The sequence below is a fragment of the Peromyscus maniculatus genome, chromosome 1, assembly GCF_049852395.1.
Source record: "Peromyscus maniculatus bairdii isolate BWxNUB_F1_BW_parent chromosome 1, HU_Pman_BW_mat_3.1, whole genome shotgun sequence".
NCBI lineage: Eukaryota > Metazoa > Chordata > Mammalia > Rodentia > Cricetidae > Peromyscus > Peromyscus maniculatus.
In genome coordinates this window covers 159632068-159657966 of record NC_134852.1, presented here as the reverse complement: position 1 = coordinate 159657966, position 25899 = coordinate 159632068, and the positions used below count along the sequence as shown (strand labels likewise).

General features: G+C 57.8%; 2 protein-coding genes across 3 annotated transcripts; one reads left to right on the top strand and one right to left on the bottom strand.

Moving 5' to 3' along the window:
* Positions 1–460: 460 nt before the first annotated feature.
* On the bottom strand, positions 461–2774 carry Ppp1r14b (protein phosphatase 1 regulatory inhibitor subunit 14B). Its single transcript, XM_006980772.3, is given in 6 exon segments — positions 461–729; positions 823–855; positions 1080–1163; positions 2226–2513; positions 2515–2615; positions 2618–2774. Coding segments are annotated over 6 exon segments (609 nt in total). The 5' UTR covers positions 2652–2774; the 3' UTR covers positions 461–660.
* A 5092-nt stretch (positions 2775–7866) lies between these two features.
* On the top strand, positions 7867–24197 carry Plcb3 (phospholipase C beta 3). 2 transcript variants are annotated; one of them, XM_006980724.4, is made up of 31 exons: positions 7867–8100; positions 10734–10811; positions 11188–11256; positions 11341–11481; positions 11736–11815; positions 11897–11950; positions 12045–12120; positions 12233–12333; positions 12877–13043; positions 13122–13268; positions 14504–14744; positions 14903–14987; positions 15069–15255; positions 15905–16107; positions 17211–17307; positions 17386–17470; positions 17711–17835; positions 18463–18617; positions 18708–18869; positions 19456–19555; positions 19639–19743; positions 19926–20017; positions 21446–21599; positions 21689–21724; positions 21855–22047; positions 22409–22562; positions 22656–22732; positions 22827–22916; positions 23016–23073; positions 23316–23402; positions 23489–24197. In XM_006980724.4, exons 1-31 carry the CDS (start codon positions 8002–8004, stop codon positions 23693–23695), a joined length of 3705 nt encoding a protein of 1234 aa, XP_006980786.2. In that variant the 5' UTR covers positions 7867–8001; the 3' UTR covers positions 23696–24197. The 2 variants fall into 2 exon arrangements, with proteins under 2 accessions (XP_006980786.2, XP_076414450.1); XM_076558335.1 differs by lacking the exons at positions 7867–8100; positions 10734–10811; positions 11188–11256; ... (2 more) ...; positions 11897–11950; positions 12045–12120 and having other exon boundaries at positions 12252–12333; positions 12812–13043.
* Positions 24198–25899: the final 1702 nt, after the last annotated feature.

Sequence of the window (25899 nt, the reverse complement as noted above, 5' to 3'; positions counted from 1 at the left end):
CAGAGTGGGGCACTGGTCTAATATGAGGACCCCCCCAAACACACACACACACACACACACACACACACACACACACACACACGTTGGATCCCCAGCATGGGGGAAGAGAAAACAGCACCAGCCTCAGTCTCAGGTTTCCTGATAATTGCAGGGCCTTGAGCTGCAGCCTCAATGGCCTGGAGACCCTTACCCAGTGCAGATAAAAACCCTCAAGATTGCTGGTAGCAGCACAGCTCCCCAGCCACTTGGCATACCAATCTGGGAGCCAGCATGGGTTATCACCATGGCTACATGGCCCACAGGAAGGCCTGTGGTCACCTGGGGAGCAGCTGAGCTGGTGACAATTGTACAGCAGTGTGTCCCCCCCCCAAAAGACCAGCCAAGCCTGTTAGCTGCTCCAAAGGCGTATCCTAGCTTTATTTTTAAAGGGCCTGCGCCGCAGAATCAATATAAAAACACAAAAAGTCCCATCAGTTTAATAACAATAAAAAACCCCAAAAATGGAAAACTGAGGGCAAGGGAAGTGGCCCCTAGGCAGGGGCATGGGGATCCCTGCTCATGGCACCAGGCCTGGCTGCAGGGTCCCTGGTATTGCTGTTGCTACAAGGTTGAGGGGCAGCGATTGTCCTGTGGGAGCCATGGTCATCTGGGTCAGGACCCTTACTTCTTCTGGGGTGTGCTCAGCTTCTGCATGCCCCGGATCTTGTCCAGCAGGCCAGAGATGAAGGCCTAGATAGGAGGAGGCCGTTAGAGAGGCTAAGACCCAAGATGATAATCTGCCACACATACATACCCACCTTAAGGTCAGAGAAAATGACTTACCTCAGTGGGTTTGTAACAGTCAACTAACAGCTCCTGGTGAGGGAGAATAGAGTGAGTTCTTGGGGACAGGGACTCACAGTTCACCTGTACCCTCCCAAGAGGCCGAGGCCACTTAGGAACGTAGCTAAGTTAAGTTCCACGAGCCTCATTTTTCCAGAGGCGGAAGATGACCCAAAGCAAAGACGGTATGGCACCGGGGCCGAGCTTCCCCAGGGGCAGGGTCTCCAGGCAGCCTTCCACAGATGACTTCAGCTTACCTTGACTCGAGCAGCCCGGGTATCATCACTTTCCATGTCCAAGAGTTCGTCCACGTCTATCTCCAGCTCTGGGATCTCCTCTTCCTGGGGTAGGGGTGGGAAAGGACAGTGCCTCAGGCAGGAGAAGATGTGCAGAGGACTCCCTAACTCAAAACCAGCCCAGCCTTCCTTGCCCGGCAGAAGACAGCTGCTCTGGGAAGGAAAACAGATCAGGTCTGTGCCAAGGCAAATTGCCCAATGAGGGGGAACTTCCTGTCCCTGCCAGTGGGCACCAGGGGCGCCAGACAGACAGGGCTGGGGACGTTGGGCTTTGAACCTAGCAGATGTGCCTTCTCAGCATCCAGGACCTCTAGCTTTCCAGGGCACTGGTGGGGCCAGCTGTCCCAGTTCATCAACAGTCCCCTCCCCTCCCCCAAACACCTGTCACAGCTTCCTGGGAGTGAGGAGGAAGTGAAGGGTGAGGGGTCAGTGGGAAAGACCCATGCTTGATAAAGGGGAAACAAAGAGCCCATGCTTTGAGGAGAAAGGGGTACATCCCCCCCTCCCCAAGGGAACAGCTATCCCACTTGGAGCCAGCTGCATTCCATGGCTGGGCTAGGGTAGGCATTACAGGGCAATCCCACTCCTCCACCCTACCCCTGGGGGCCTGAGTCACCATCTGAACAAGCAGGGAGTCACGGGGTGGAGAACCAGAGCCGGGAAAACTGGCTAACCGGCCTCCACAGACAGGCAGCATGGCAGGCTAACCACTAGAACAACTCCGATCCTTTATACACTTGAAACAGTTACACTTGTGCCTTTCAACTAGTGTCTATTCGAGCCCAGACTAGACTAACCAGATTAGTTAGACCTTTCACTGTCAGCCCAAGCTAGACGGCTTCCAGTCCCAGACCGGGCTATCCATCCCTCTAAGCTCGGGGATGACACCATGTCTAACCTGGGGCAGTACCACGAAGGACGCAAGGTCCGAGGTAGCGGGGAAAGGTAGTGACTCAGGCCAGGCAAGGAAAACCACACGCTGGGGAGCGGCTGGTGTAAGAGCGAGCAGCCTCGCTCCCACCGACTGACAACAGACCGACGGTGGGGTTTCCGAGCAGACCGGCTTGGGTCCGATTTTAGGGCATCGGCACGGGGTGGGGAGCACACCTGGCAGTCGTAGAGACGCGTGAGCTGTTCTAAGATCCACTCCTCCAGGTTGAGGCGCTTCCGTAGCTCCTTGCGGTCGTACTTGACGGTGACCTTCCCTTGCCGTCTCACCGGGCCATCATCATCGGCGCCCCCCGGGCCTTCGCCTGCGGCCCCTGGGGGACTCTGGAAGTAGACGCGGGGCCCTGTGCTCCCACTGCCCGGCCCGGGGGCCGGGGCAGCCAACGCCGCGCCCCCCGCGGGGCCGCTGTCCGCCATGGCGGCCGCCGGGGCCACGTGCGCGCTCGGGGCCCCTCCCTGCGCCGCCGCCTCCCGGACGCCCGCCGGCTGGCTCCGGGCCGCTGGCTCCGGTTAGCTCCCGGGCTCCGCTCCGCGCGGCTCCGCGGCGAGGGCGGCGGCGGGGGCGCCCGGGGGCAGCTGCAGCATGCGGAGCCCCCGGGCTTGGCCTGGCCGCGCCCCGCCCCCTCCCCACCGATCCGCCCGCCCTTTGTCCCCCGCGGCCGCCGCCCGAGCCGCCGCCGCCGCTGCCGCTTTCTCTGTCTTGCTCTCTTCCCCCGCCCCCCGACCACACCCCCTTAAAGGGCCAGCCCGGCTTCAGGCCCCCTCTCCCCAACCCCGCCTCCTGAAAGGGGATAAGGGGAGGATCTAGTCTGCGGGGTCCGGGGCTGTCTGTCGGCTCCCCGCTTAGTTTAACCTCTGGCCCCAAACCCCGACTTCTAGGTGCCTGGTGCCCGGATCTGCTCGCCCGCCAGGACCACAGCCCTCTCCTGACCCTGACTCATTCTGTCACTGAGGCCGAAACAGAGGCGGCGGTCTAGGCATAGGGCCGAGTAGGCGCAGATCCGGGGAGGAACGTGCGGGACCCTTGGTCAGCAAGGGGCGAGAGGACTTCCGCGCGCGGGCCGACACGTGGACGGGGCTTCCGGGGATGGGGGCGTGCAAAGGCGTCCAGGAGCTGTCCAGGTGCCGGGACGCCCTACTTGGTCAGGTCTCACGCCCCTCAAGGAGGAGCCCCGGGTGGGGGCGTGTAGAGTTAGCCCTCGGGCTTACAATAGCCAGGACCCCAGACGACCACCGCCCACCGGCTGAGATGGCGGCGCGCGGCGCATTGTGGGCAATGTAGTCCACGGCTCGGCGACGCTGCCCCTCCCAGCTAGCTGCAGAGCCCGCCGCGAAGCGCAAACTTGCTTGGGACGCGCCCCTCCGGGATGGCTGGGTTCTGCTGGGCGCGGCCCTAAGCACCCCGCAGCTTGAACGTGTGCAAAGGAGGAAACTCGGGTGCAAAGAGCTAGCATGTGGGGGAACCAAAACTTACGATGATAAAGGTAATAATAGCAGTTGACCCCAAATGAGCGTGTATATGCACCCCGGTCAGTCAGGCAGGCGTGTTCCGCTGTGAGGGCAGCGAGTTAGCTTTCCCAGCATCTCCTCTATCCTTCACACTTTCTTCTTTCGTTCTGTCTGAAGCTTTAAATTGTCTCATTCATTCATTTCTCTGTCTCTCTTCTAGACAGCGAATTTTGGTGGCGGAAAGCGCTGAGGACTTCGTTTGCTAATACCCAAACTTGGGACAGCCTGCTCCTTAACAAACCTACAGGTCTTGGGAAACTATCGAGTCCCTAGAGAGCCCCAGCCCCTAAAATTGTCAGATTCAGGCAGACAACTCCATCGTATTGGTTAAACAAATGACCATAAAAGAATGATGGACTTTGTTTAAACAGGAAAATCCGTGGAAACTTCAATTGTGACAACACAGAGTTAAGTCACAGGCATAGGGCTGTATAAAGGGGGACCTGGGATTTTGAGCCAAGGCTGTGTGACAGCGCCCCCCCCCCCCCACACACACACTGTGGTAGAGTCTGCTAGTCCCTGGCCCAGGCCCACCTCATTTCATACCCCCTAGGGAGGTTGGATAGCACTTTCTGGGATGTCTCTATGGTTGGCTCACCCTCTTCAGTCCCAAATAGTCTCAGGATTACAGGGACAGCAGGTCCTAGCCCCTTATGGGCATCTTTTCTGTGGATGCTACAAAGAAAAAAGCCTCTCAGCAGGTGGAGTTCAGAGAGGGTAAGTTTGGCCCAGGGTCCCACAGATGGTACTGCATCCAAACTCAAACTCAGGACTTTGGGCTTCTTATGCTACTCTGTGTGTGTGTGTGTGTGTGTGTGTGTGTGTGTGTGTGTGTGTGTGTGTTATGAATGTTTTGTCTGCACGTGTGCCTGTGTACCACCCTGTGGCTGCAGAAGTCAAAAGAAAGCTTTGAATTCCCTGGAACTGGAGTTACAGATGTTTGTGAGATACCATGGGTGCTGGGAATTGAATTTGGGTCCTCTGCAAGAGCAAGTGCTCCTAACTGCTAAGGCTCTCTCTAGCCCCCTTGATGCTATTTTTGGAGAGAAGCCACAAAGGCTAGGGATGTAGGTCAGGGGCTGAACATTTGCCTAGCATATGCAATGGCATGGGTTTGATTCCCAGCCCTGTAAAAATGGGATAAAGGGAGAGGAGTCTGGGGAGGTAGCTCCCTTAGTGTAGGGTTTGCCTAACATGCACAATGCTTTGGGTTCAATCCCCAGCACCATATAAATTGTTTGTGGTGGTGCACAATTATAATCATAGTTGTGGAGGCAGGGGGATTGGAAGTTCAGGGTATTCGCTGTTACTTGGTGAGTTCGAAGCCAGCCTGAGATGCATGAAACAATAAATAAGTAAACAAATAAACAGTAAAATGGGAAGACAGATTGATTGGGAGTGGTGTTTGTGTGTGTGTGTGGGGGGGGTGCGCTGCTTAGGAGGAGACTGGCTTGGGGCAGGAACCCCTGTTCTCAGTAGGGGAAGCACTGGAGTAAGCTGACCTTCCCTCCCTCCACAGCCCATTGCCAGACATCAGCCTCTCTTCAGCTAGCCTGTGGGGCCAGGGAGGCCGGCTCCTGTTATCGCAGGGTCGGCTGTGACATACCTGTCCAGAGTCTGAAATGAGGGGAGACAAGTCACTCTTCCCAGTACTGTTTCCCTGTGTGCCCCACTCGCCACACCAAAGGCGTCGTTTTGAACCCCAGCATTGGTCTGTACCTAGAAGGAACTCCTGGATTAGAGACACTTTAATGGCCCCTAATGCCCAGTGGCTGCTATGAGAGCGGAGCCTGCGACTCTGGAGACCTTCAGCTCTGCCTCTGCCCCCAAGATGATGATATTGAACACTGACTTTTCTGGCCTTTGACCTTCGTGGTTAATGTGAAGGTCTCCAGTTCAGTTAACATGCCAGGTCCTTTCAGGGGCATGCTCATCCTGCGTTCCCCTCTGGCTACCTCCTGTGTCATCCCCAGGGCATCCTCATTTTCCTGGGGCTGGCTGTTCTGTTTGTCTTGTCCTTCCCCGTGACCATTCAGTGTGAGAAGAAAGATGGGTATGCTGGCCCGCAGCCTTCTTAGAACCTGGGCTGCTTGGACAGAACCCTAGCCTTGGAGCACAAGGGGTTGGGTTCAAGTCCTGACTCTGCCAGGAAGTGGGCAAATCTTCCAGGAGCCAGAGAGGATCCTGACCTCCGTGTGACCCAGAGCTCAGGCTCTGGAGCCTTTGTCCGGCTCTGCTCACCCACCAGTCCTCCTGTGACTGGGGTGTGCCTGGCCCCTCACCCAGCCTCACGCAGTCGCTTCCTTTTCCCATCCATGCTCCACTTTTCCCAGGGGGATGCGGCCCCCTCCCACCCTACGAGTGTAGCTAAGGATGCTTCCAGCACCTCCCTGAAGCAGAGGCCCTGGGGAGGGACCCGTGGGCTGAAACCAATCCCTTAATCGAGGGTAGAGGCCTGAAAGGCTGCCTTCGTCCCCCCATTATTGCTTGCCGAGAAACGATTACCATTCCAGGGCTGGAAGAAAGTGACCAAGGAGGAGGAAGGAGCCTTCTAATGGGGGCTGCCTGGCCTCAAGAGATTAGCAGTGGGGAAGACGAGGGCCTGGCCCAGCAAGCAGCTTCCATCCTGTTTTCCAAGGACCTGCTTTCAGAAGCTTCTGGGAAGGCCTCCCTCGGAAGGCACAGGGCCTCCTAACCTTAGTGTTGGTGACAGGGTCCCCTGTGCCAGAGCTCACCGCCGTCCATGTTCTTCCCTCCTTCCCCTCCGACGTCCCCACAGCTTTCTTTCCCAGCTCATAGAGGGGGTGTATGTTCTAGCTTGACAACTAGGGAGCGTGAGTCCTGGACTTGAACCTAAGCCTGTGGGTACCCGATGGTTCTGTTCTCCAAGGAGGTTGATGATCCTTGGAGCATTGGAGGGGTATTCCTTTTACAGCCTTTTTAAGAGAGGAAGAGGGTCACAGCCCTGCACACCCCTCCCCTTTGTCTCTAATAGAGCTGGGAGCAGAGGCAGGAAGTCAGAATGAGGGTTGAAATCCTCTCAGGAAACTGTGTGACCTTGGGCAAGTCCCTTCCCCTCTCTGGGCCCCAAATGGAGATAATAATCACACCACTGCACAAGGCCGCAGCCAGAGTCAACAAGACTCATTAAGTTTGCCACCATTCTGGTGGGGATTTGGAGAACTGCCAGTGCCAGGCTGGGCTCCTCTTGAGGCCTGAGAGCCTGGGGCAAAGGCGCCAGCAGGGAAGCTCCTCCTTGGCTGACCCTCCTCCCCCAGAGCCAGCTCCGACTCTTTCTGGGTTTCTAGGTGACTTGGCTGGCCCCTCTGGATGAGTTCTACTTTAAACCTGCTGCTGCTGCCTCCTTCGTATTGGGGGGGCTCCCACAGGGGCCCCCAGGCAGGAGCCCCCCCAGCCAAGCCCTGCGGGAGGGGCTGCAGCCCCCACCCCTGCCAGTGCCCATGCGCCTGCCCCTTCCGTTCCTCCGATCTCTGGAACACAGATTTCAGGGCACCTGCTGTGGGCCAGGCGCTGCACAACCCCTCCTTTGGGGACACCCACGAGGCTTCTGCCCCCGCTGGGCAAACAACCATCCTTCACTTTGCAGTTTTCAGCTAGGAGACTCAACAGAGACTAGCTCCCATCACAGGGTCAGCAGCGCAAGAACAGAGCCAAGGTTTTCTCTGGAAAGCCAGCATGCCTGGGTCCTCAAAGGAGGTGGCAGGCTCCGGGCCTCCAGGGCTAGGGACGGGGGAGGGGCGCTTGCCGGCGGGAGGCCCATTAGCCAGCTAAGTGCTCCCTGGGAGGGGGGACTGCGCTGCAGCAGGAGGGGGTGAGGCGAAGTGAGGGCAAGCCGGTGAAGTGGGATGGAGGGAGATGGGGTGACGTTTCCTGAGCTCAGTTAAGTGCGGCGGGAGCGGGGTGGGGTACAAAGCTCTGCGTCCCCCCACCCTATTATCTCCCTCTTTTCCACTTGGAGCCCTCGACGGGCTGACCTTGGCCCATCTTAGGCAGCTCTAACGTCCGTCCTACCAGGTGCACACTCGATAGCTCCGTGGCCCCAAGTTCTCTTCTTTTACTCAAGACCCCTGAAAAATAAAGCCCTTACTGAGCCGGCCAACAAAGACCCTCCAAATCTGCTCCATCCTTCCTCTGGATGCAGTCGCCGCCCCGACCGCCAGGGGGCGCCGCCGCGGACCGGGCGGGCCCGACGCGGAGGGAGGGGGCGGCACCGCCCGACGGGGCGGAGCTGGGCGGGGGCGGGGCCGGGCGCCGAGTCTCCGGTCGGTCCGGGACAGACTGGCTGGCGGGCGGGCGCTGACGCCGCGGGGCCGGAGCGGGCCGCGCGGGAGGGTGTGGAAAGCGCAGCGGCACCGTCGGTTCCCGTCGGGGCTCCGTGGGTCCCCGAGCCGCCCCCGGCTTGGCCATGGCGGGCGCCAGGCCCGGCGTCCACGCGCTGCAGCTGGAGCCGCCCACCGTGGTGGAGACCCTGCGACGCGGGAGTAAGTTCATCAAATGGGACGAGGTAAGAGCGGCTGTCCCCTGCGCTCCCCAGACCGGAGGACTCCTTCACTCTCATGCGGCCAGATGCCAGGGACCCCCACTTCAGCGTTGCCTGACCACGGCGCCCCCCATTCCAGCCTTGCTGCCCTCCGGAAACTTGAGTCCCCTGTCGTCTCAGTAATTGAAGACTTTGTCCCCCCGGCAGCCCAGTCCGCAACCCAGCCAGTCCTTCAGCTGTGGTCAGTTGGGCTCTCCACGCCTTGGCGTGGAGACTTCGAAGCCTGTAAATCCTGCTCCTCTCGCACGCCTCCTTCCCATTCTTGCCAGACCAATTCTGGTTCTCCGATACTGGTCTGGTCCCCGAGCCCCCTGCGCCCGGCACTGCACTCCCACGGGACGTAGGGCATCCTTGTCCTGGGTGGAGTGCCTCTGGGATCCCACTCTCCCCAGCGCCGCACCTGAGCAGTTCTCTTCTATTCACCACTTTCACCCTGTCCCTAACCCTCACCCTCACCCTTTCGCCCTGCTTCAGGATCCCCGCGAGCTTTCTGTTCAGGTGGGAGCACCAAGTCACCCCTCACTGGAGAGACTTTGTCTCCTCCAAGTTCCTCCAACTCTGGGAACTTTGCTCCCCACTCCTTCACTTCGGGACTTTGAACCCCAATAAATCCTGGACCCCAGTTTTTACTGCTTTTCTCCTGATCCTTACCCGATACCCACCTGCGGCTTCTTATCCGGATCCCACGTCTCACCCACGTTCCGTTCCCTCCCCTGCCCCCTGGGCCTCCCGCTCCCTAGAGCCTCGACCCAGCGGCCTGAGCTTCCTTTACTGTTCCTCCCCAGTCAGGCCATAGGCCTGGAAGACGCTAGGTTTCTTTCCGGCTGGGTGGGGCAGGAGTGGGAACTAAGGGGAGGGGCTGGGGGCGTGGCCTTAGCTGCAGGTGTGTTGGGCGAGGGGTGCCTGGGCATCCCCGCGGCCCCAGGAGACCCCTTTCCCCAGGCCTGCCTAAAGGGAAAAGTTTCTCCTTTTCCTTGCACTGTGATAAACCCAAATAAGGAAGTGGAAACAGGGAGAGGGCCCGGGGTGGTGTGGGGGTGCTGAACACAGTTTGGGACTGAAGAGCCAGGGGCCTGGATGGCCTTTGGAAGTTAGGCCCCTGGAGACGGTCCCATGGGGGGGGCTCTAGGGACAGCACCCACACATCTCCCCCTTCCTAGCACTACTGGGGGCTGTGCAGTCAGGCCCAGGGCAAGGTTGGGGATCTCCTGGAGGGGTTGGGAGGGGCCCAGTGTTCTCCCATTAGAGTTGAAGGACCACCCATACAAAAGGTTTAGGGACCCGAGTCCCCGGATCGGCTGCCATCCTTCTGTAAACCAAGACAGCATGGGTGGGGCCGTGCAATTCCAGTCTTCCAGCTGATGTCCCCGCTGCCTGTGAGGCCTGAAACCAGGAGCTGGGGCCCTGCAAGGGGTCTTAGCTCCCCGTTTCCTAGGTGCCAGGACTTTGTGAATATAACCCTGCAAATCCTGGCTCCTCGGTTTCCTCCCGTGTATAACGGAGATGATGGCAGGACCCGGCTTTGGAGAGCCTGGAGACGGGGGAGGCTGTTGAAATTCAGGGTGTAGAACCGGACGTGGTCCACAGTTGGGGCTGTGGAACTGGGACTGTGCATGGTTGGTGGCCGGATTGTCCAGAGCAGCAGTTTGCAGGGTGGGGTGCTCAAGGGGGGTTCTCCGGCTGGAGTGCAAGCCTTTCTTTGCTGGTTCTGAGTATATGGGGTAGATAGCCTTGCGCATCAATGACGGGGTCCTTTTCAGAAAATAGGCATATTCCTGATATCCTGCCCTCCTGTCAGTCATCTTAGAGCTGTTATGGAGAATGGGAAGTTCCTGCCTAGTCTTCCTGGAGCGGGTGGGGGCTCTTCTATAACATGGGGTGAGCCTGAAGGCTAATGGAAGATCCCATGAGCTACAGCGTGATGGGTGACGGGCTTTGAGGCAGACCTTAGGGTGGCCAGTTGCCTCAAGGGACACAGCAAGGCTTTAGATCCAGGCTCCCAGCCCCCTGCTTTCATACGGTTGGGGTGTGCTTATGTAAGGGGGCGGTGGAGCAGGGATTCTAGCACCCCTGATCTCTCAGGCCTTCGGGGGAAACCGAGGCTAGGATGGGCTCCTGGAAACCTCCACAGACATTTCAGGGGTAGATAGGAAAGGAAAGCACGCTGGGCGGTGGTGGCGCATGCCTTTAGTCCCAGCACTCGGGAGGCAGAGGCAGGTGGATCTCTGTGAGTTCGAGGCCAGCCTGGTCTACAGAGCGAGATCCAGGGCAGGCACCAAAACTACACAGAGAAACTCTGTCTCAAGAAAAAAAAAAAAAAAAAAGGACAGCACAGGGAAGGGCGTGACAAAAGGCAGGCAGGTGGAGGGGACAGAGCAGCTAGTAGCCTGTGGGACAGCATCTCGGGGGAAAGGGTGCAGCTGGGAGGAGTGTGGGGACTGAACCTGAGATGTCATGCTGAGGTCTTGCCTTCTTCTCCAGGAGCACCTGCAGGCTGGAGGAGCTTCTGCTTGGCTCACTGGTAAAATCAGCTTGGTCCAGGACCAAGCCTGTCCCAGCTCTCACTCCCTGACCCTTGTCCTCTGTGCTGCCCTCAGGAGGCCTCCAGTAGGAACTTGGTGACCCTGCGTGTGGATCCCAATGGTTTCTTCTTGTACTGGACGGGACCCAACATGGTGAGAGTGTGCTGGTGCTGCTGGCTCAGGCCCAGGCCCCTGCCACGGGAGACCCCAGCCACGGGAGACCCCGGCCACGGGAGACCCCAGCCACGGGAGACCCCCCGCCACGGGAGACCCCGGCCATGGGAGACCCCGGTCACGGGAGACCCCGGCCACAGGAGACCCCCCGCCACGGGAGACCCCCGCCACGGGAGACCCCCGGCCACGGGAGACCCCCGCCACGGGAGACCCCGGCCACGGGAGACCCCTGCCTGGTTCCCTTGGCCTGGGGTTGAGACCTAACCAGGACTTGGGCATTCCTCAGCTGGGGTGGTGGGGAGATTAAAGACCCCTCCTGCCTCCTACACACAAACCTTGACTCTGGTTTCCCTAGGAGGTGGACACCCTGGACATCAGCTCCATCAGGGACACACGGACAGGTCGTTATGCCCGCCTGCCCAAGGTGAGGGATGAGGCCTCGTACTGAGGGACCAAGGTTGTCGGGACAGTGCACCCCTTCCCCTCACCCTTGACTTTCACTACACAGGACCCCAAGATTCGGGAAGTCCTGGGCTTTGGAGGCCCTGATGCCCGGCTGGAGGAGAAGCTGATGACGGTGGTGGCTGGGCCGGACCCAGTCAACACCACATTCCTGAACTTCATGGCCGTGCAAGATGACACAGTCAAGGTGGGTTGGGGTCGAGAGACCGTCCAGGAAAGCAGACGCTTCATTGGAAGACATCCTGGAGCCCAGGCTGGCCTCCAACTTGAAGCAATCCTCCTGCCTGAGTTTCTCAAGTGCTGGGATCACAGGCATGAGCCACCACTCCTGGTTTCATCCCCTTGATGTTTTCCGTCCCATACTCTGTTGGGGATGTAAGGGTGACTGGGCCAGCCCCTCAGCCCCCTTCACCTCTTCCCCGTGTGTGTGCTAACTCCCAGGTCTGGTCGGAGGAGTTGTTCAAACTGGCGATGAACATACTGGCTCAGAACGCCTCCCGGAACACCTTCCTGCGGAAAGCGTGAGCCCTGGGTCCCCCTGGGGAGCACTGGGGGTGCAGCTGACCAGGCCCAGGATCTGATCCTCATACCCGTCTCCCCAGATATACAAAGCTGAAGCTGCAGGTGAACCAGGATGGACGGATTCCAGTCAAGAAGTGAGCATCCCTCCCCCCTCAGCATCTTCTCTCCTGCCCTGACCTTGGTGATCTTTGCCCCCCAACTGACCCTGACCTCTCCCGCCTGCATCAGCATTCTGAAGATGTTCTCAGCAGACAAGAAGCGGGTGGAGACTGCGCTGGAGTCCTGTGGCCTCAACTTCAACCGGGTGTGTGGGGCCAGGGCCAGGGTGAGGGTGGGGCAGGGTGGGGTGTCACAGTGGGTGCCCACTTTCTGGAACTGGCTGCCCTAGGTTCTCACTCCACACTCCTCACCCTCAGAGTGAGTCCATCCGGCCTGATGAGTTTTCCTTGGAAATCTTTGAGCGGTTCTTGAACAAGCTGTGCCTGCGACCGGATATTGACAAGATCCTGCTCGAGATGTAAGTGGCCAGGGAGTGGTTCCCATAGGCTGGGCTCTGCCTCTGCCTTCTGCTCAGTGTTCTTCTGGCCCAGTGAAAAGTGGTGTGGGTGGGCAGGTTCACAGGTGTCAGTGTAAGGAAGGCAGGACCTCCCTGGGACTCTCCTGTGGTTTCTGGAGCACTGTGTGCCAGCCCTTTGCCACAGGTGGCTTAATCAACCCACTCAGGATGGGAACCAAGGGGCTCAGAGGTGTTGGGGGACCTGCCTGAGCCAACACAGTGTGGGAGGCCAGAGCCAAGATTGGTCCTAGGGTCTAGAGACTCAGGGTAGTGGGTTGAGCATTTAGCAGCTTCTAAAGCCATTGTGAGTGCTGATGCCAGTCCGTCTTCTGCCTGACACTGTTGAGTGGTCAGGAGAGTGGACAGGGAAACTGAGGCCCAGAATACCAATCTGTGGCAGCTGAAGTTAGGTGCAGGCCTTCCCACTTCTGTCTCCCAGGGTGAGGGCTTAGCACGAGGTGGGAACTGAGGCCACAGCCTGACCCAGCTTCTGGGCCCCTCCAGAGGTGCCAAGGGCAAGCCGTACCTCACTCTGGAGCAGCTCATGGACTTTATCAACCAGAAGCAAAGAGACCCAAGACTCAATGAAGTTCTGTACCCGCCACTGCGGCCCTCGCAGGCTCGGTTGCTCATCGAGAAATATGAGCCTAACCAACAGTTCCTGGAGCGAGGTGAGCGGCTGGTGGCAGTGGGGGTGGTGTGCGTGGGACAGGCCAAGCCCAGGTGACCTGTTGGCACTCCATCTCCAGACCAGATGTCCATGGAGGGCTTCAGCCGCTACCTGGGAGGAGAGGAGAACGGCATCCTGCCGCTGGAGGCCCTGGACCTGAGCATGGACATGACGCAGCCACTGAGTGCATACTTCATCAACTCTTCACATAATACCTATCTCACTGGTAAGTGAGAGAGCGGGGGGCAAAGACACCCACATCCCTGGCCTCGCACTGCTTCTCCTTTGGGGGAGAGCTTTCAATTTGATCATCCATGGCCAGCACTGGGGAAGGGCTGGGGAACAGCCACCCTACCCCAGAGTCAATATCTCTGTGGGTGTGCCTTATGGATGGGTATCTTTTTTTTTTTTTTTTGGTTTTTCGAGACAGGGTTTCTCTGTGTAGCTTTGTGCCTTTTTTTTTCGAGACAGGGTTTCTCTGTGTAGCTTTGCGCCTTTCCTGGAACTCACTCTGTAGCCCAGGTTGGCCTCGAACTCACAGAGATCCACCTGCCTCTGCCTCCCGAGTGCTGGGATTAAAGGCGTGCGCCACCACCACCGCCGGGCATGGGTGGGTATCTTGAAGTGTCCCTGGAGAGGGGCTGAGGGCATTGTGCAGGGGTAGCCTGTACAGATGCCTGGGCAGGAGATGAATGGGTTTAGAAGTTAAAAAAAGGGGATGGGGAGTGTGTGTATCTCAGGGATGGAACACTAGCCTACCACATGCATAGCCCCAGGAGAAGCAAGAAAGGGAGCCAGGGGTAGGGGAACATGGGCCTAGGGACAGGTCCACAGAAGGAGAGGGCTAGTGAGAGGTGGTTAGGAAAGGGAGGCAGGAGCACCCTGGTCTGGAGGGCTTCTGGACTCAATGTGAGTGGCAGAGAGGTTCTTTGGAGAGCCTGAAGAAGAGAAAGCACTGGAACCGGGTAAGTTGTCTGAAGTTCTGTGGAGATTGGGTTGGAGGCAGGGAGGGACTGTGATCCTCTAGGCAAGAGGTAGTGAGTGAGGCTGGTGCAGGCCAGAGATGGAGAGCAGGAATAGTAGAGACTAGTTAGGTCCTAGGGAGTTCTGGAAGGTATCTGAGGATTCCACAGTTCAGGGTAGTAGGGCAGGGCTGGGAGTGTCTTATGTGAGAGGATGTGAGTCTTGAAGGAAGAACCAGCTGGGTCTGCAAATGCTGCTGAATGCCGCCTGCTCTGCTCCCGCCTGGTGAATGCCAGGGGCTGGGGGTTAGCATGTCTACCCTTTCCTGAGGGCTTCTTGGGGAGAGGGTGCTGGCCTCACACTGAGTGGAGGAGTAACAGACTGGCCAGAGTGTAGCACCCTGGAGTTGGCTGTGTCAGGGGTCTCTCTGTCCCCAGTATGGGTCGGTTCTCCGGGGAATGGGGTGGCCAGTGGGTGGTGACGCGGCCTCCCCTGCAGCGGGCCAGCTGGCCGGAACGTCGTCGGTGGAGATGTACCGCCAGGCGCTGCTGTGGGGCTGCCGCTGTGTGGAGCTGGACGTATGGAAGGGACGGCCCCCGGAGGAGGAGCCCTTCATTACGCATGGTTTCACCATGACCACCGAGGTGCCGTTACGGGACGTGCTGGAGGCCATTGCTGAGACAGCCTTCAAGACCTCGCCCTACCCGGTCATCCTCTCCTTCGAGAACCATGTAGACTCGTGAGTGGGTCTGCCCTGGGAATCTCCAGAGGAACCTCAGACGGTGGCACCTCAGATGGACCCCAACACAGCCCTTCTTTCATGGATTTAATCATCTGTGAACCTGAACTGCCTCAGCTTCCCCTGGGAGCCTCTGACCTCTGACCTTGTCCCCACAGGGCAAAGCAGCAGGCCAAGATGGCTGAGTACTGCCGCTCTATCTTCGGGGACGCGTTGCTTATTGACCCACTGGATAAGTACCCGGTATGGGGGGGCTTGGAGCTAAGGGGGGTGTTTGGAGGTGAAGCGTGACTGAGTAGGTCCTGATGTGTCCACACTGCCCAGCTATCTGCGGGCGTCCCCCTGCCTAGTCCACAGGACCTGATGGGCCGCATCCTGGTGAAGAACAAGAAGAGACATCGGCCCAGCACAGGCGTCTCTGACAGCTCCATTCGCAAGAGGCCGCTGGAGCAGAGCAACTCAGCCCTGAGCGAGAGCTCAGCCGCCACAGAGCCCTCCTCACCCCAGCTAGGTATGGCCCGGCCCGACCTCCAGCCCAGGTCCTAACACTGACTTAACCTCTCACCCCGTTGTCTCCATCACCCCAGCCCCTGACCTCCTTCCTTACCACCTCTTAGCTGAGGGGTGACCTCTCAGCCCTGACTTCCAACCTGTCACTGCCGCCTGGTCAGGGTAGGGTTCTGGATTCTGACCTTTGACCTCAGTGAACTTCTTCCTTCAGGCTCCTGACACTTGACCTGTAACTTCCACTAACTCTGCTCACCCAGCTCCTTAAAATTTCAGCTAACCTTTGCCCTGTCACTTCATTGAGGTCCCCTATCACATGACAATTACTGCTCACCTCACTAATCCCCACTGGGTATGGCTCTGGCTGAGCTCAGCTTGCAGCCCATCCATGTTACCATGTTCAGGCTGTTCAGGCTGTTGTTCCAGTTCCATATATATAAATATATATGGAGAGAGAGAGAGTGTAACTCTGACCTGTGACCCCTCTGGATGACCACCAGCTTTAATGCCATCCAGATCGTGACCCCTACCCTCTCCGCCAGCTGTGCTTCTCTAAAAAGGCGCCCTGACCTCCCCACACATAGTGAGCACAGCTGCAGCTCTCCTCAGCATCAGCCTGTGGTCCTGACCTTTGACTCTTGGCCCTTGTGCAGGGTCCCCCAGCTCAGACAGCTGCCCCGGCCTAAGCAATGGGGAGGAGATGGGACTTGAGAAGACCAGCCTGGAGGCCCAGAAGTCTCTGGGTGAGGAGGGCCTCAGCCGGGGACCTAATGTTCTCATGCCTGCTGACCGAGAGGATGAGGAAGAAGATGAAGAAGAGGAGGAAACAGATCCAAAAAAACCCACTACGGATGAGGTCAGGACCACAGGCGGGTTGAGGGGGCTGTTTGTTGAGCACCTGCTGGGTGACAGCCAGTGTGCCGATCATTTACTCTCCTGAGCTTGAGTTCTGTAGCCCCCAGTTTAAGTGGTATGCAAACGAACCTATAAGAGTTAGGGTGCAAGGCCAAGGAGATGGCTCCCCTAATAAAAGCATCTGCCTCCACATGCTCGTCCTCTTCACATATAATACATAAATGCAGTAATGAAGAGCCAGCTAGGTGTGCTGACGCATGCCTTCAATACCAGCATTGGGAGGCAGAGACAGGCGGATCTCTGAGTTTGAGCCCAGCCTGGTCTGTCTACATAGTGAGTTCTAGGCTGGCAAGTGCAACATAGAGAGACCCTGTCTCAAAATAAATAAAATTGCAGTGCTGGCAAGGTATCATTGCTTACCATACAAGCATAGTGACCTAGGTTTGATACCCAGAACCCGAGACAAGGTGGGAACTAACTCCCTAAAGTTGTCCTCTGATCAACCATGTGCACAGTGGCAGCAAGTACCCACACTTCCATACACTATCACACACACAAAGGAAAAATAAATGAAGTTAAAAGTTTAAAGAAAAGGGGCTGGAGAGATGGCTCAGAGGTTAAAAAGACAGGCTGCTCTTCCAGAGGTCCTGAGTTCAATTCCCAGCAACCACATGGTGGCTCATAACCGTCTGTAATGAGATCTAGTTCCTTCTTCTGGCCTGCAGGCAGAACACTGTATACGTAATAAATAAATAAATCTTAAAAAAAAAAAAAAAAAGGTTTAAAGAAAAGAGGACACAGAATTGCAGAGCAGGGGAAGGGGACTCTGCCCTGGAGGGAAGGTTGGGGCAGACAGACCTGAAGAGGTGGGACTAGCATGTGCTAAGGCCCTGTGGCAGGAGGAACTGGGGCAAGAGGAGGGAGCGTCAAGGGGAACACTGGCAAGTAGAGGTGACAGAAAGGTCACTGTCAAGGTGATATCAAGGTGTCCTGCAGGAAGCTGCTGGGCAGTATGACTGCAGGGGTGGGAAAGGGCTAGCCCCCCTTTTGTGGGGGCAAGTAAGGGACATCTGGTCCCACTGACCTTGAGTTTGGGGGCCACAGGGCACAGCCAGCAGTGAGGTCAATGCCACCGAGGAGATGTCGACACTTGTCAACTACATTGAGCCTGTCAAGTTCAAGTCTTTTGAGGCTGCTCGAAGTAAGTGGAGCTGGGTGACTGGGAGCTGGCCCTGCCAGGCCCGGCCGGGCCTGACGCTTTCCCCTCCACTGCCCACAGAAAGGAACAAGTGCTTCGAGATGTCATCCTTTGTGGAGACCAAGGCCATGGAACAGCTGACCAAGAGTCCCATGGAATTTGTGGAGTATCCTCCCCAGGCATTGGGGCTGGGGTGGGGCCAGGCAGGGACTTGCAGATGCCTCAGGGATTGATCCCACGGAAGCCATCTGCATGGGGACACCAGGAAGTTGAGGTGCAGTGGCTGGGGAATGGTATGGACGGCTTTGTTGGGAGTGGGCTTCCAGGAGCGTGGAGATGGGGCCTGAGGCAGAGGCTGGCAGAAGGTGGTCACTTATTCCCTTATGGCCCTGACCACCAACCCCAGATACAACAAACAGCAGCTTAGCCGCATCTATCCCAAGGGCACCCGTGTGGACTCTTCCAACTACATGCCTCAGCTCTTTTGGAATGTGGGTTGCCAGCTTGTTGCCCTCAACTTCCAGACCTTGGGTGAGCTCTGGCCCTCTGTCTTAGGGTTTTTATTGCTGGGATAAAACAATGTGACCAAAAGCAACTTGGGAAGGAAGGGGTTCATTCCATTTTACAGCTTACATGTTCATCCTCGCGGGAAGCCAGGCCAGGAACTGGAGCAGAAGCCATGGAGAAACGCTGCTTCCTGGCTTGCTCCCCCTGGCTTGCTCAGCCTGCTTCCTTACAGCACCCAGGACCACCAGCCCAGGGGCCGCACTGCCCACAATGGGCTGGGCCCTCCCACATCAATTAATCATTAATCAAGAAAATGCACCACACGCTTGCCCACAGGCCAATCTGATGTGGGGGAGGCATTTTCGCAGTTTAGGTGCCCTCTTCCAAAATGACTGTGGCTGGGATCGGGTTGACGTAAAACTAGGCAGCGCACACACCCTGACCCACCTTACTGACTTCGGTTTTCCCTAATCCTTTGTCCCAAAACTGCACCCATACTTTATCTGGAACCCCGACCCTGACTGACTCTGTGGACCCTCACCTGTCTGGTTGTTCTTGAGTCTGGACCCTGGAATCCATTTGACCCTGGACCTTGAACTCGGGATGACCCCGCCGAGGCCACTTAACTGACGCTGCCTGTGTTGCCCGCAGACATGCCAATGCAGCTCAACGCAGGCGTGTTTGAGTACAACGGGCGCAGCGGGTACTTGCTCAAGCCCGAGTTCATGCGGCGGCCGGACAAGTCCTTTGACCCCTTCACTGAGGTCATTGTCGACGGCATCGTAGCCAACGCCTTGCGGGTCAAGGTGGGTCCTGAGAGGGACTGGGCCTGGGGTGTCCTGAGGGTAGGACACACAGCAGCTGCTTTACTTCCTCCCTGGGCTCTCCCACTGCAGGTGATTTCCGGGCAGTTCCTGTCTGACAGGAAGGTGGGCATCTACGTCGAAGTGGACATGTTTGGCCTCCCAGTGGACACGAGGCGCAAATACCGCACCAGGACGTCTCAGGGGAACTCATTCAACCCTGTGTGGGATGAAGAACCCTTTGATTTCCCCAAGGTGAGTCCACCCTGCGGCAGGCCAGCCTCACCTGACTCGGCTCTGGGGGCCGGGCACCTGGTAGTGGCTGGGGACCAGAAAGCGGGAAGGGGCAGCTGACCTCCCAGGCCCCGCGTGTGTCCTGTGGTCAGGCTTGGGTTCCCTGTCCTCTTCTGAGTGACAGAGGGGATAAGGAGAGACAGGGCTGGGCTGTAGGGGAGGGATGATGACAACATTGTCCTATCTTGTGTTGTTCCTGTTCCTTCCCCACATGAGGAACAGACACTGCCCGCCTCATCTCCAAAGCAGGAAGCACTTGCCAGAGACCACAGCTCCAAGCTTGCACCCACTCCTACGGTCCCATAGGAGTAGGAATATGACCTCTGCTTTTGACTTGGTTGAAGTGTGTCCTGAATTGATACACACGGCTCAGTACATAGTTGCTAAGCAGGCCACGATGCGACCTGTCCTGTCTTGTCCTGTGGATGACTCTGAGGGCTTCTGGCTGCCTGTGAGCTGGGCTTCTGTGCTCTGAGGGTGAAGCCTTGATGGCTGTGGTATGGCGGTCCTGGCTCTGCCCCATAGCTCAGCAGTCTGGCCCCTACAGGTTGTGCTGCCCACGCTGGCCTCGCTTCGCATTGCAGCCTTTGAGGAGGGTGGCAGATTCGTTGGGCACCGCATCCTTCCTGTCTCGGCCATCCGCTCGGGTGAGTCTATGGGTTTTGGGTAGCACTAGGTTGGCTTGGGGATTTGGCCAGGCCTAGCTGACCTTACCCTCCTGCCCGCCCAGGATACCACTATGTCTGCCTGCGAAATGAGGCCAACCAGCCATTGTGTCTGCCCGCCCTGCTTATCTACACTGAAGCTTCTGACTACATCCCCGATGACCACCAGGGTGAGACGGGGTGGTAGGGCAGGGCAGGGGCCAGGAGGGTGGGAGCTGGACTTGGGCGTGGCTGAACTAGGTAGGTGCCCCAGGTCAAGTGGGGTCAGACTTCCCACCCTTGGCGCCCTGGGCTGGCAGGAAGAGTGTGGCCTGGGGTTTGGTCTGAAGACTGGACCTTCTGCTTCCTCTAGACTATGCAGAGGCCCTGATTAACCCCATCAAGCATGTCAGCCTGATGGACCAGCGGGCCAAGCAGCTGGCTGCTCTCATTGGGGAGAGTGAGGTGAGTGGGCAACAGTGGGGGTGGGCGGGGCTAGGCCTACCTTGACGCTGGAGACCAGCGGATGACTCTCCCACGGGTACCCCCAGTTCCCAGCCCTGCCAGCTGATACCTACCTCTCTCTAAACCAAGCTGTGAAGTGTCTTACTGCAGACCCTAGTTTCCTGTCTTACCAGCCCAGCTCATGCCTGCAAAACCTGCTCCCCTTTCTGGGTCCTTTTGTCTCACTCAAACCTGGAAATGATGTCAAGTGACGGCTAAGTGCCAGCTTGCTGCTAAGCCTACTGTGAGGTCAGTCACATCCTTGGCTCCTGGCCATGTCCCTCAGAGACGGGACACTGAGGCTGTGGGAAGTGGCTGAGCTCCATACAGCCTGCCTCGGCTTCCAGCCCATTTTTAGCCCCTAAAGCTTGACCTTTCTGCCATGTTGCACTGTCAGGAGCTTTGGATGACTTGCACCAGGCGTACGGGCTGTGGGGTTCTGCTTTTGTGTGTAAACATGTCTGCATGTGTTCACATACATGTGCATGTGGTTTTCCAGAGACACACTCCACCTTATTTTCTCAGATAGGGTCTCTCACTGAACCAGACTGGCTGGCCAGTGAACTCCAGGGATCTGCCTGTCTTTGCCCATCCTGGCACTGGGGTTATGGGCGTGAGGAGATCTGACCACAGGTCCTCATGCTTTTATGGCGAGCACTTTCCTGAGCAGTCAGTTTTCCAACCCCTTACCTTCTCTCCCCCAGGGCTAGATAGGGACGGAGCCCAGGGTTTTAATTAGGCCAGGCACATGCGTTACCACTGGGCTATACCCTCAGCTCAGCTGTGGGCTCTTGGAAGAGGACTTACCTATGTGCATTGATTTGGCTTGTCTCTAGACAGGAGTTTCTCCAACTCTAGGTGGAGTAGAAAACTTGGGTATATATACACTGAGGCATTAGAAGCCAGGGAAGCCAGGAGGAGGTAGGCAGTGGCTTCTGTGGGGAGGCGCCAGGAGCAGGGGTTCGGCCACATGTCCTGACCCAGTCCCCATGGGGCCTGTGGCGGCCAGGAAAGAGATGACTGCAATTAGGGCTGTGAGGAGCTGTTAGTCGAAGAGACTGGTGCCCGCTCTGCCGTTGCTTCCTCTGCTGATTAAATCAGGAGCTGAGCATCCAGGAGGAAGACGAACCAGCGGGCAAGGGTGGGAGGGACACACTGGAGGACTCTTGGGGCCAAGCCAGGCTTTTCCAGAATCATCTGGGAGTTGTTGAGGACATGCAGTGATCTGGTACCACACAGCCTTCCTGGCATGGACCAGGGTCTAGGGGTGCCTACTGTCTATCTCTTCATTGTGCAGGCAGAGGGAGCTGGGAGGGGCATAGGGCATCCAGAGGTGGAAGGACCCAGAGATGAAGAAGACATTTTTGGAAGGAGTTTTCTCTCTTGCAGGCTCAGACCAGCACAGAGACGTATCAGGAGACGCAGTCTCAACAGCCAGGGTCACAGCTCTTGCCCAACCCCACACCTAACCCACTGGATGCTTCGCCTCGATGGCCCCCGGGTCCGACCACCTCCCCCACTAGCACCTCCCTCAGTAGCCCAGGTAAGGGGGAGCCTGTCCTAGGAGTGGGCCACAGGGAAGCCATCTGCTGCTGGGCTCCCCAGCTTCTCACCAGATCCTCTGCTCTCCAGGGCAGCGAGATGATTTGATTGCCAGCATCCTCTCTGGTAAGGGGCACAGCCTGATCCGGGGTGGGGCCACCTGGGGGGCATCTACCCCATCCAGCTCGGCCATGCTCCGCCCACCTTGCCGGCTACCCCACCTCCTCTGCCTGCTACCTACACCTCTCCCTTGCAGAGGTGACGCCTGCCCCTCTGGAGGAGCTCCGAAACCACAAGTCTATGGTGAAGCTGCGGAGCCGGCAGGAGCGAGACCTGAGGGAGCTGCAGAAAAAGCACCAGCGCAAGGCTGTGGCCCTCACCCGCCGCCTTCTGGATGGCTTGGCTCAGGCCAGGGCTGAGGGCAGGTGCCGGCCCGCCCCCAGTGCTCCGTGAGTGCCCTCAGCCTGGTGCCACCTGGGTTGTGTGCTGACAGGAATGCTGGAGGGGGGTGTGCATGTGGCTGTCCATGCTGGGTGGGCATACTCGGATAACAGGAAGGGGGAGGTGGACTCCCATACTGGTCCTCACTCTTCCCTGGTAGTAACACCTCCTCTGAAGTCCTCTGCCAAGAAGCAGGGACTTGTCACTTGTGTGGAGCTAACGGTGCAGCTGCTGGCCCGTGCTGGTCCTCTTGATTTGCATAGCAGACCTCACCTGGCTGGTGCCTGCCACTGCCTGCTGGCACGAGCCCTGCTCTAACTGTCCTCCTATGCCAGGGACCTAGCATTACTGAGAAGGTTCTTCCTACAGAGGCAGAGCTACCAATGTGGAGGACATTAAGGAGGAGGAAGAGGAGGCCAAGCAGTACCGAGAGTTCCAGAACCGACAGGTGCAGAGCCTGCTGGAGCTGAGGGAGGCCCAGGCAGATGCAGAAACTGAGCGGAGGCTGGAGCACCTGAGACAGGTGAGGGGCCTGCGGTGGAGGCAAGGAGAGCCAGCTTCCGGGGTAGACCCGTCAGCCCTCTGTTACCTGCTGGCTGGCTGCCTGTGTCCCCAGGGTCAGCAGCGGCTCAGGGAGGTTGTCCTGGATGCACACACAACCCAGTTCAAGAGACTGAAGGAGCTGAATGAAAGGTAAAGAAAGGTAGAGGGTCCTGTGTGAGTGCAGTGGGACTCTGGTGCCAGGAGTCCTGCCTCTGAACCCCTCTGTCCCTCCTGGCTGCCCCAGGGAGAAGAAGGAGCTGCAGAAGATCCTGGACAGGAAGCGCAACAACAGTATCTCAGAGGCCAAGACAAGGGAGAAACATAAGAAGGAAGTGTAAGTGTGTCGGGGCTGGGAGCCATTGAGTGAGGGGAGGGAGGCGGGGGTGGGGGGGGGGTTGGGGAGCCTGGGCACCGAACCCTTTCCCCTCTGCAGGGAGCTGACAGAGATTAATCGGCGGCACATCACAGAGTCAGTCAACTCCATCAGACGGGTGAGTGAGCCCCGCCTCTCTTCCTTTACTCATCAAAAACTCAGCTCTTCCATGCCTGGCTTGGCTTGGGTGCCACATCGCTCTCCCAAAGGCCTTTCCTCCAGGCACGGTACCAACAGCCTCTGGTGCCTGCATCCTATTGAACACCTTCAGTGTCCTTGGGAGCCCTGGTCCCCTCTCCCTAATTTCAGGGCCTCCAGATCTTGCCCCTCCCTCAGCTGAACTCTTGCCCTCCCTTACAGCTAGAAGAGGCCCAGAAGCAGCGCCATGAGCGCCTCCTGGCAGGGCAGCAGCAAGTCCTCCAGCAGCTAGTGGAAGAGGAGCCCAAGGTAAGGCCTGAGAGGAGGCGGGCGGACGGGCGGGTGGACAGGAGCTGGGCAGCCTGGCCCCCCGGGACACTCATTTCTCTTGGCAGCTGCTGGCCCAGCTGACCCAGGAGTGTCAAGAACAGCGAGAGAGGTTGCCCCAGGAGATCCGCCGATGCCTGCTGGGCGAGACATCATCCGAAGGGCTTGGGGACGGCCCCCTGGTGGCTTGTGCCAGCAATGGTCATGCACCTGGGAGTGGCGGGCACCTGTCTGGCGCTGACTTGGAGAGCCAGGAGGAGAACACCCAGCTCTAAACTGGCTGAGCAAGAGGTGGCCACATGGCCGGGCAACAGGGGAGCACGCCTTTAATCCCAGCACTCGGGAGGCAGAGCCAGGGGGATAGATCTCTGTGAGTTCGAGGCCAGCCTGGTCTCCAGAGTGAGATCCAGGACAGGCACCAAAACTACACGGAGAAACCCTGTCTTGAAAAAAAAAATAGGTGGCCACAGGACGTGAGCGAGCACCGGGTAATGGCTAGAAGACACTAATGCTTTTTTTTTTTTTTTTAAACATTTTATCTTTAGAAATTTTATTTTTTTAAAATCAGGCAGATGTCTCACACTAACCTCATTTTCTGGGGCCTCTTCAGTCCTCAGCTTCCCTTTCTAACCTCAGGCCCAGGACAAGGGCTGGAGGCGAACCTGCAGCACTCCCAGGGAGCAGCAGGAGGGGCCCTGGAGCTCTGGGAAGTAAAGGCCAACCCTTTATATTTAGGGATTTTTTTTTTTTTACATGAATAAAAGTGGACTTCAGGGACCCTGTGTACAGTGTGGTTTGGATGAAAACATTCTAGGCTCTAGCTCTGGTACTGCCATTTCCTCTGGGGCCTCAGTCTCCTTATTTATAAAATGGGGTTGTGCTCTGGTGGTCAGACTCCTGGCAAAAACTTTCAAGGTTTGAGCTTGGCTGCCTTGCCCAAGGCACCTTATTCCCTGCCAGAGGAGGTTCTGAGCTTCCTGCCTCTGCCCTGAGCCCTTAGCTTCCCCCCCCTATTAGTCTCTTTGCTCAGGCTCAGACCCTGCTTCAGGAAGCCTTCCCTGCCCCCCTTCCTGTTGCCTGATATGACCGAAGCACCCCGCATCTTCTGCCAGGGCCACCGAGGACACCACACAGGGATGGAGTGGCCGGCTGGAGCTGAGTTGTCAGATTGGGGAGGGATCCATGGCTCTTAGGATAAAGGAAGCTGGCAGTCTGAAGGGTTGCTGCTGGCAGGGGTTGATACCCGTGGATACCTTGTGGCCCCCTCACCCGTGAGGGAGATGTTTTGCCTGTTTTACAGATACAGAAACAGGCCCTGAATGGCAGCTGCGTGTACTGGGCCATAGCTAAGTGGAGATCTGCCAGGAGGCAGCATGGCCTGCAGCTGGCTCTGCTGGATGGTCTTCACTAGCCTGGAAGACCTGCTGCGAGCCTGGGACCAGCTAGGAACACCAGAGACCCTGTGGCAAGAGAATGGGCCAGGCCCTGCGGCTGAGGCAGACTGGCACTTCTTCAAGGCCTCTCCCAGCTTCCTGGCGGCTGGGGACTGGCTGCTCCCTCCGGAGGAAGGCAGCCTCTTATCTGGCCTTATCTCCTGCCAATGAAGTGTTTGCTTTCTTTGTTTTTGTTGCAGCCCCAGGCAAACAGCTCGGGTAGGAAGGCCAGAGAAACTGGGTGGCCAGGGTTGGGCTTCCCAGGGTTAAGGCCTCTGCTCTCTGAGGTTCCTACCATTGCCCAAGCCACCTCCTTCAGTTGTCAGAGTCCTGTTCCCAGATCTCCCACTTTCCTGTAATCCATGTCCACTGCTGACTGGCTGACCTCCATTTTTGCCTGGGGTCCTCAAAAACAAGCTGACTCCCAACATCCTGGTCCGTCCTTCTGCTGAGTGGCAGTCCCAGACAGCGCCTCACCTTCAAGTCTGACCTACTCCTTGAGGCCCGGCCGTGGGGGCCGCCCCCTCCCATGTTCCGGGAAGCAGGGTTGTGGCGCAATTTATCTGCATATCCAGCCCAAAGCACTGGCCTGGGCTATAGGGGCGCCAATAAATCTCTGAACTGGGCTCTGGGCCCTGCTCCAGGTCCCCATGAGAAGCTTCTACGTTCCCTAGCGATCGTGCCGCCCCGCCCCGCGTGCCCTGCCAGGTCCCCGAGCAGCGCTGGCCCCAGGCCGGTCACACAGTAGCTGCTCACAAGGACTGACCCAAATAGGAGCAAATGACCCCCGCCCCCCCGCCCCCGGGGGAGCCGCGGCAGGGTTTGCAGAACGCTGAATTCCAGCGGCGAATTCCAGCGGCCGTCTGGGCTGCAGCTCCCAATTACCATATTAGAGATAAGGCCTGGCAGTCCCAGGGGTCTAGCCATGATCCGCTCCCTCACCCCCAAGCCTAGCAGCCCCGCTCCGCTGATCGCTTCAACTTCTTGGTCTCAGTCCTTAGACAGAGCCTGCTTCCCTTATGGATAAAAGGAGTCTCTTAAAACTA

Excerpts from the sequence above, each read along its gene's own strand:
- Plcb3 (XM_006980724.4), top strand. The coding sequence starts at position 8,002 with ATGGCGGGCGCCAGGCCCGGCGTCCACGCGCTGCAGCTGGAGCCGCCC. Across the intron at positions 12,334-12,876 it reads GACAAGATCCTGCTCGAGAT|AGGTGCCAAGGGCAAGCCGT; the intron begins GTAAGTGGCCAG and ends GGGCCCCTCCAG. Across the intron at positions 21,600-21,688 it reads CACCTCCCTCAGTAGCCCAG|GGCAGCGAGATGATTTGATT; the intron begins GTAAGGGGGAGC and ends TCTGCTCTCCAG.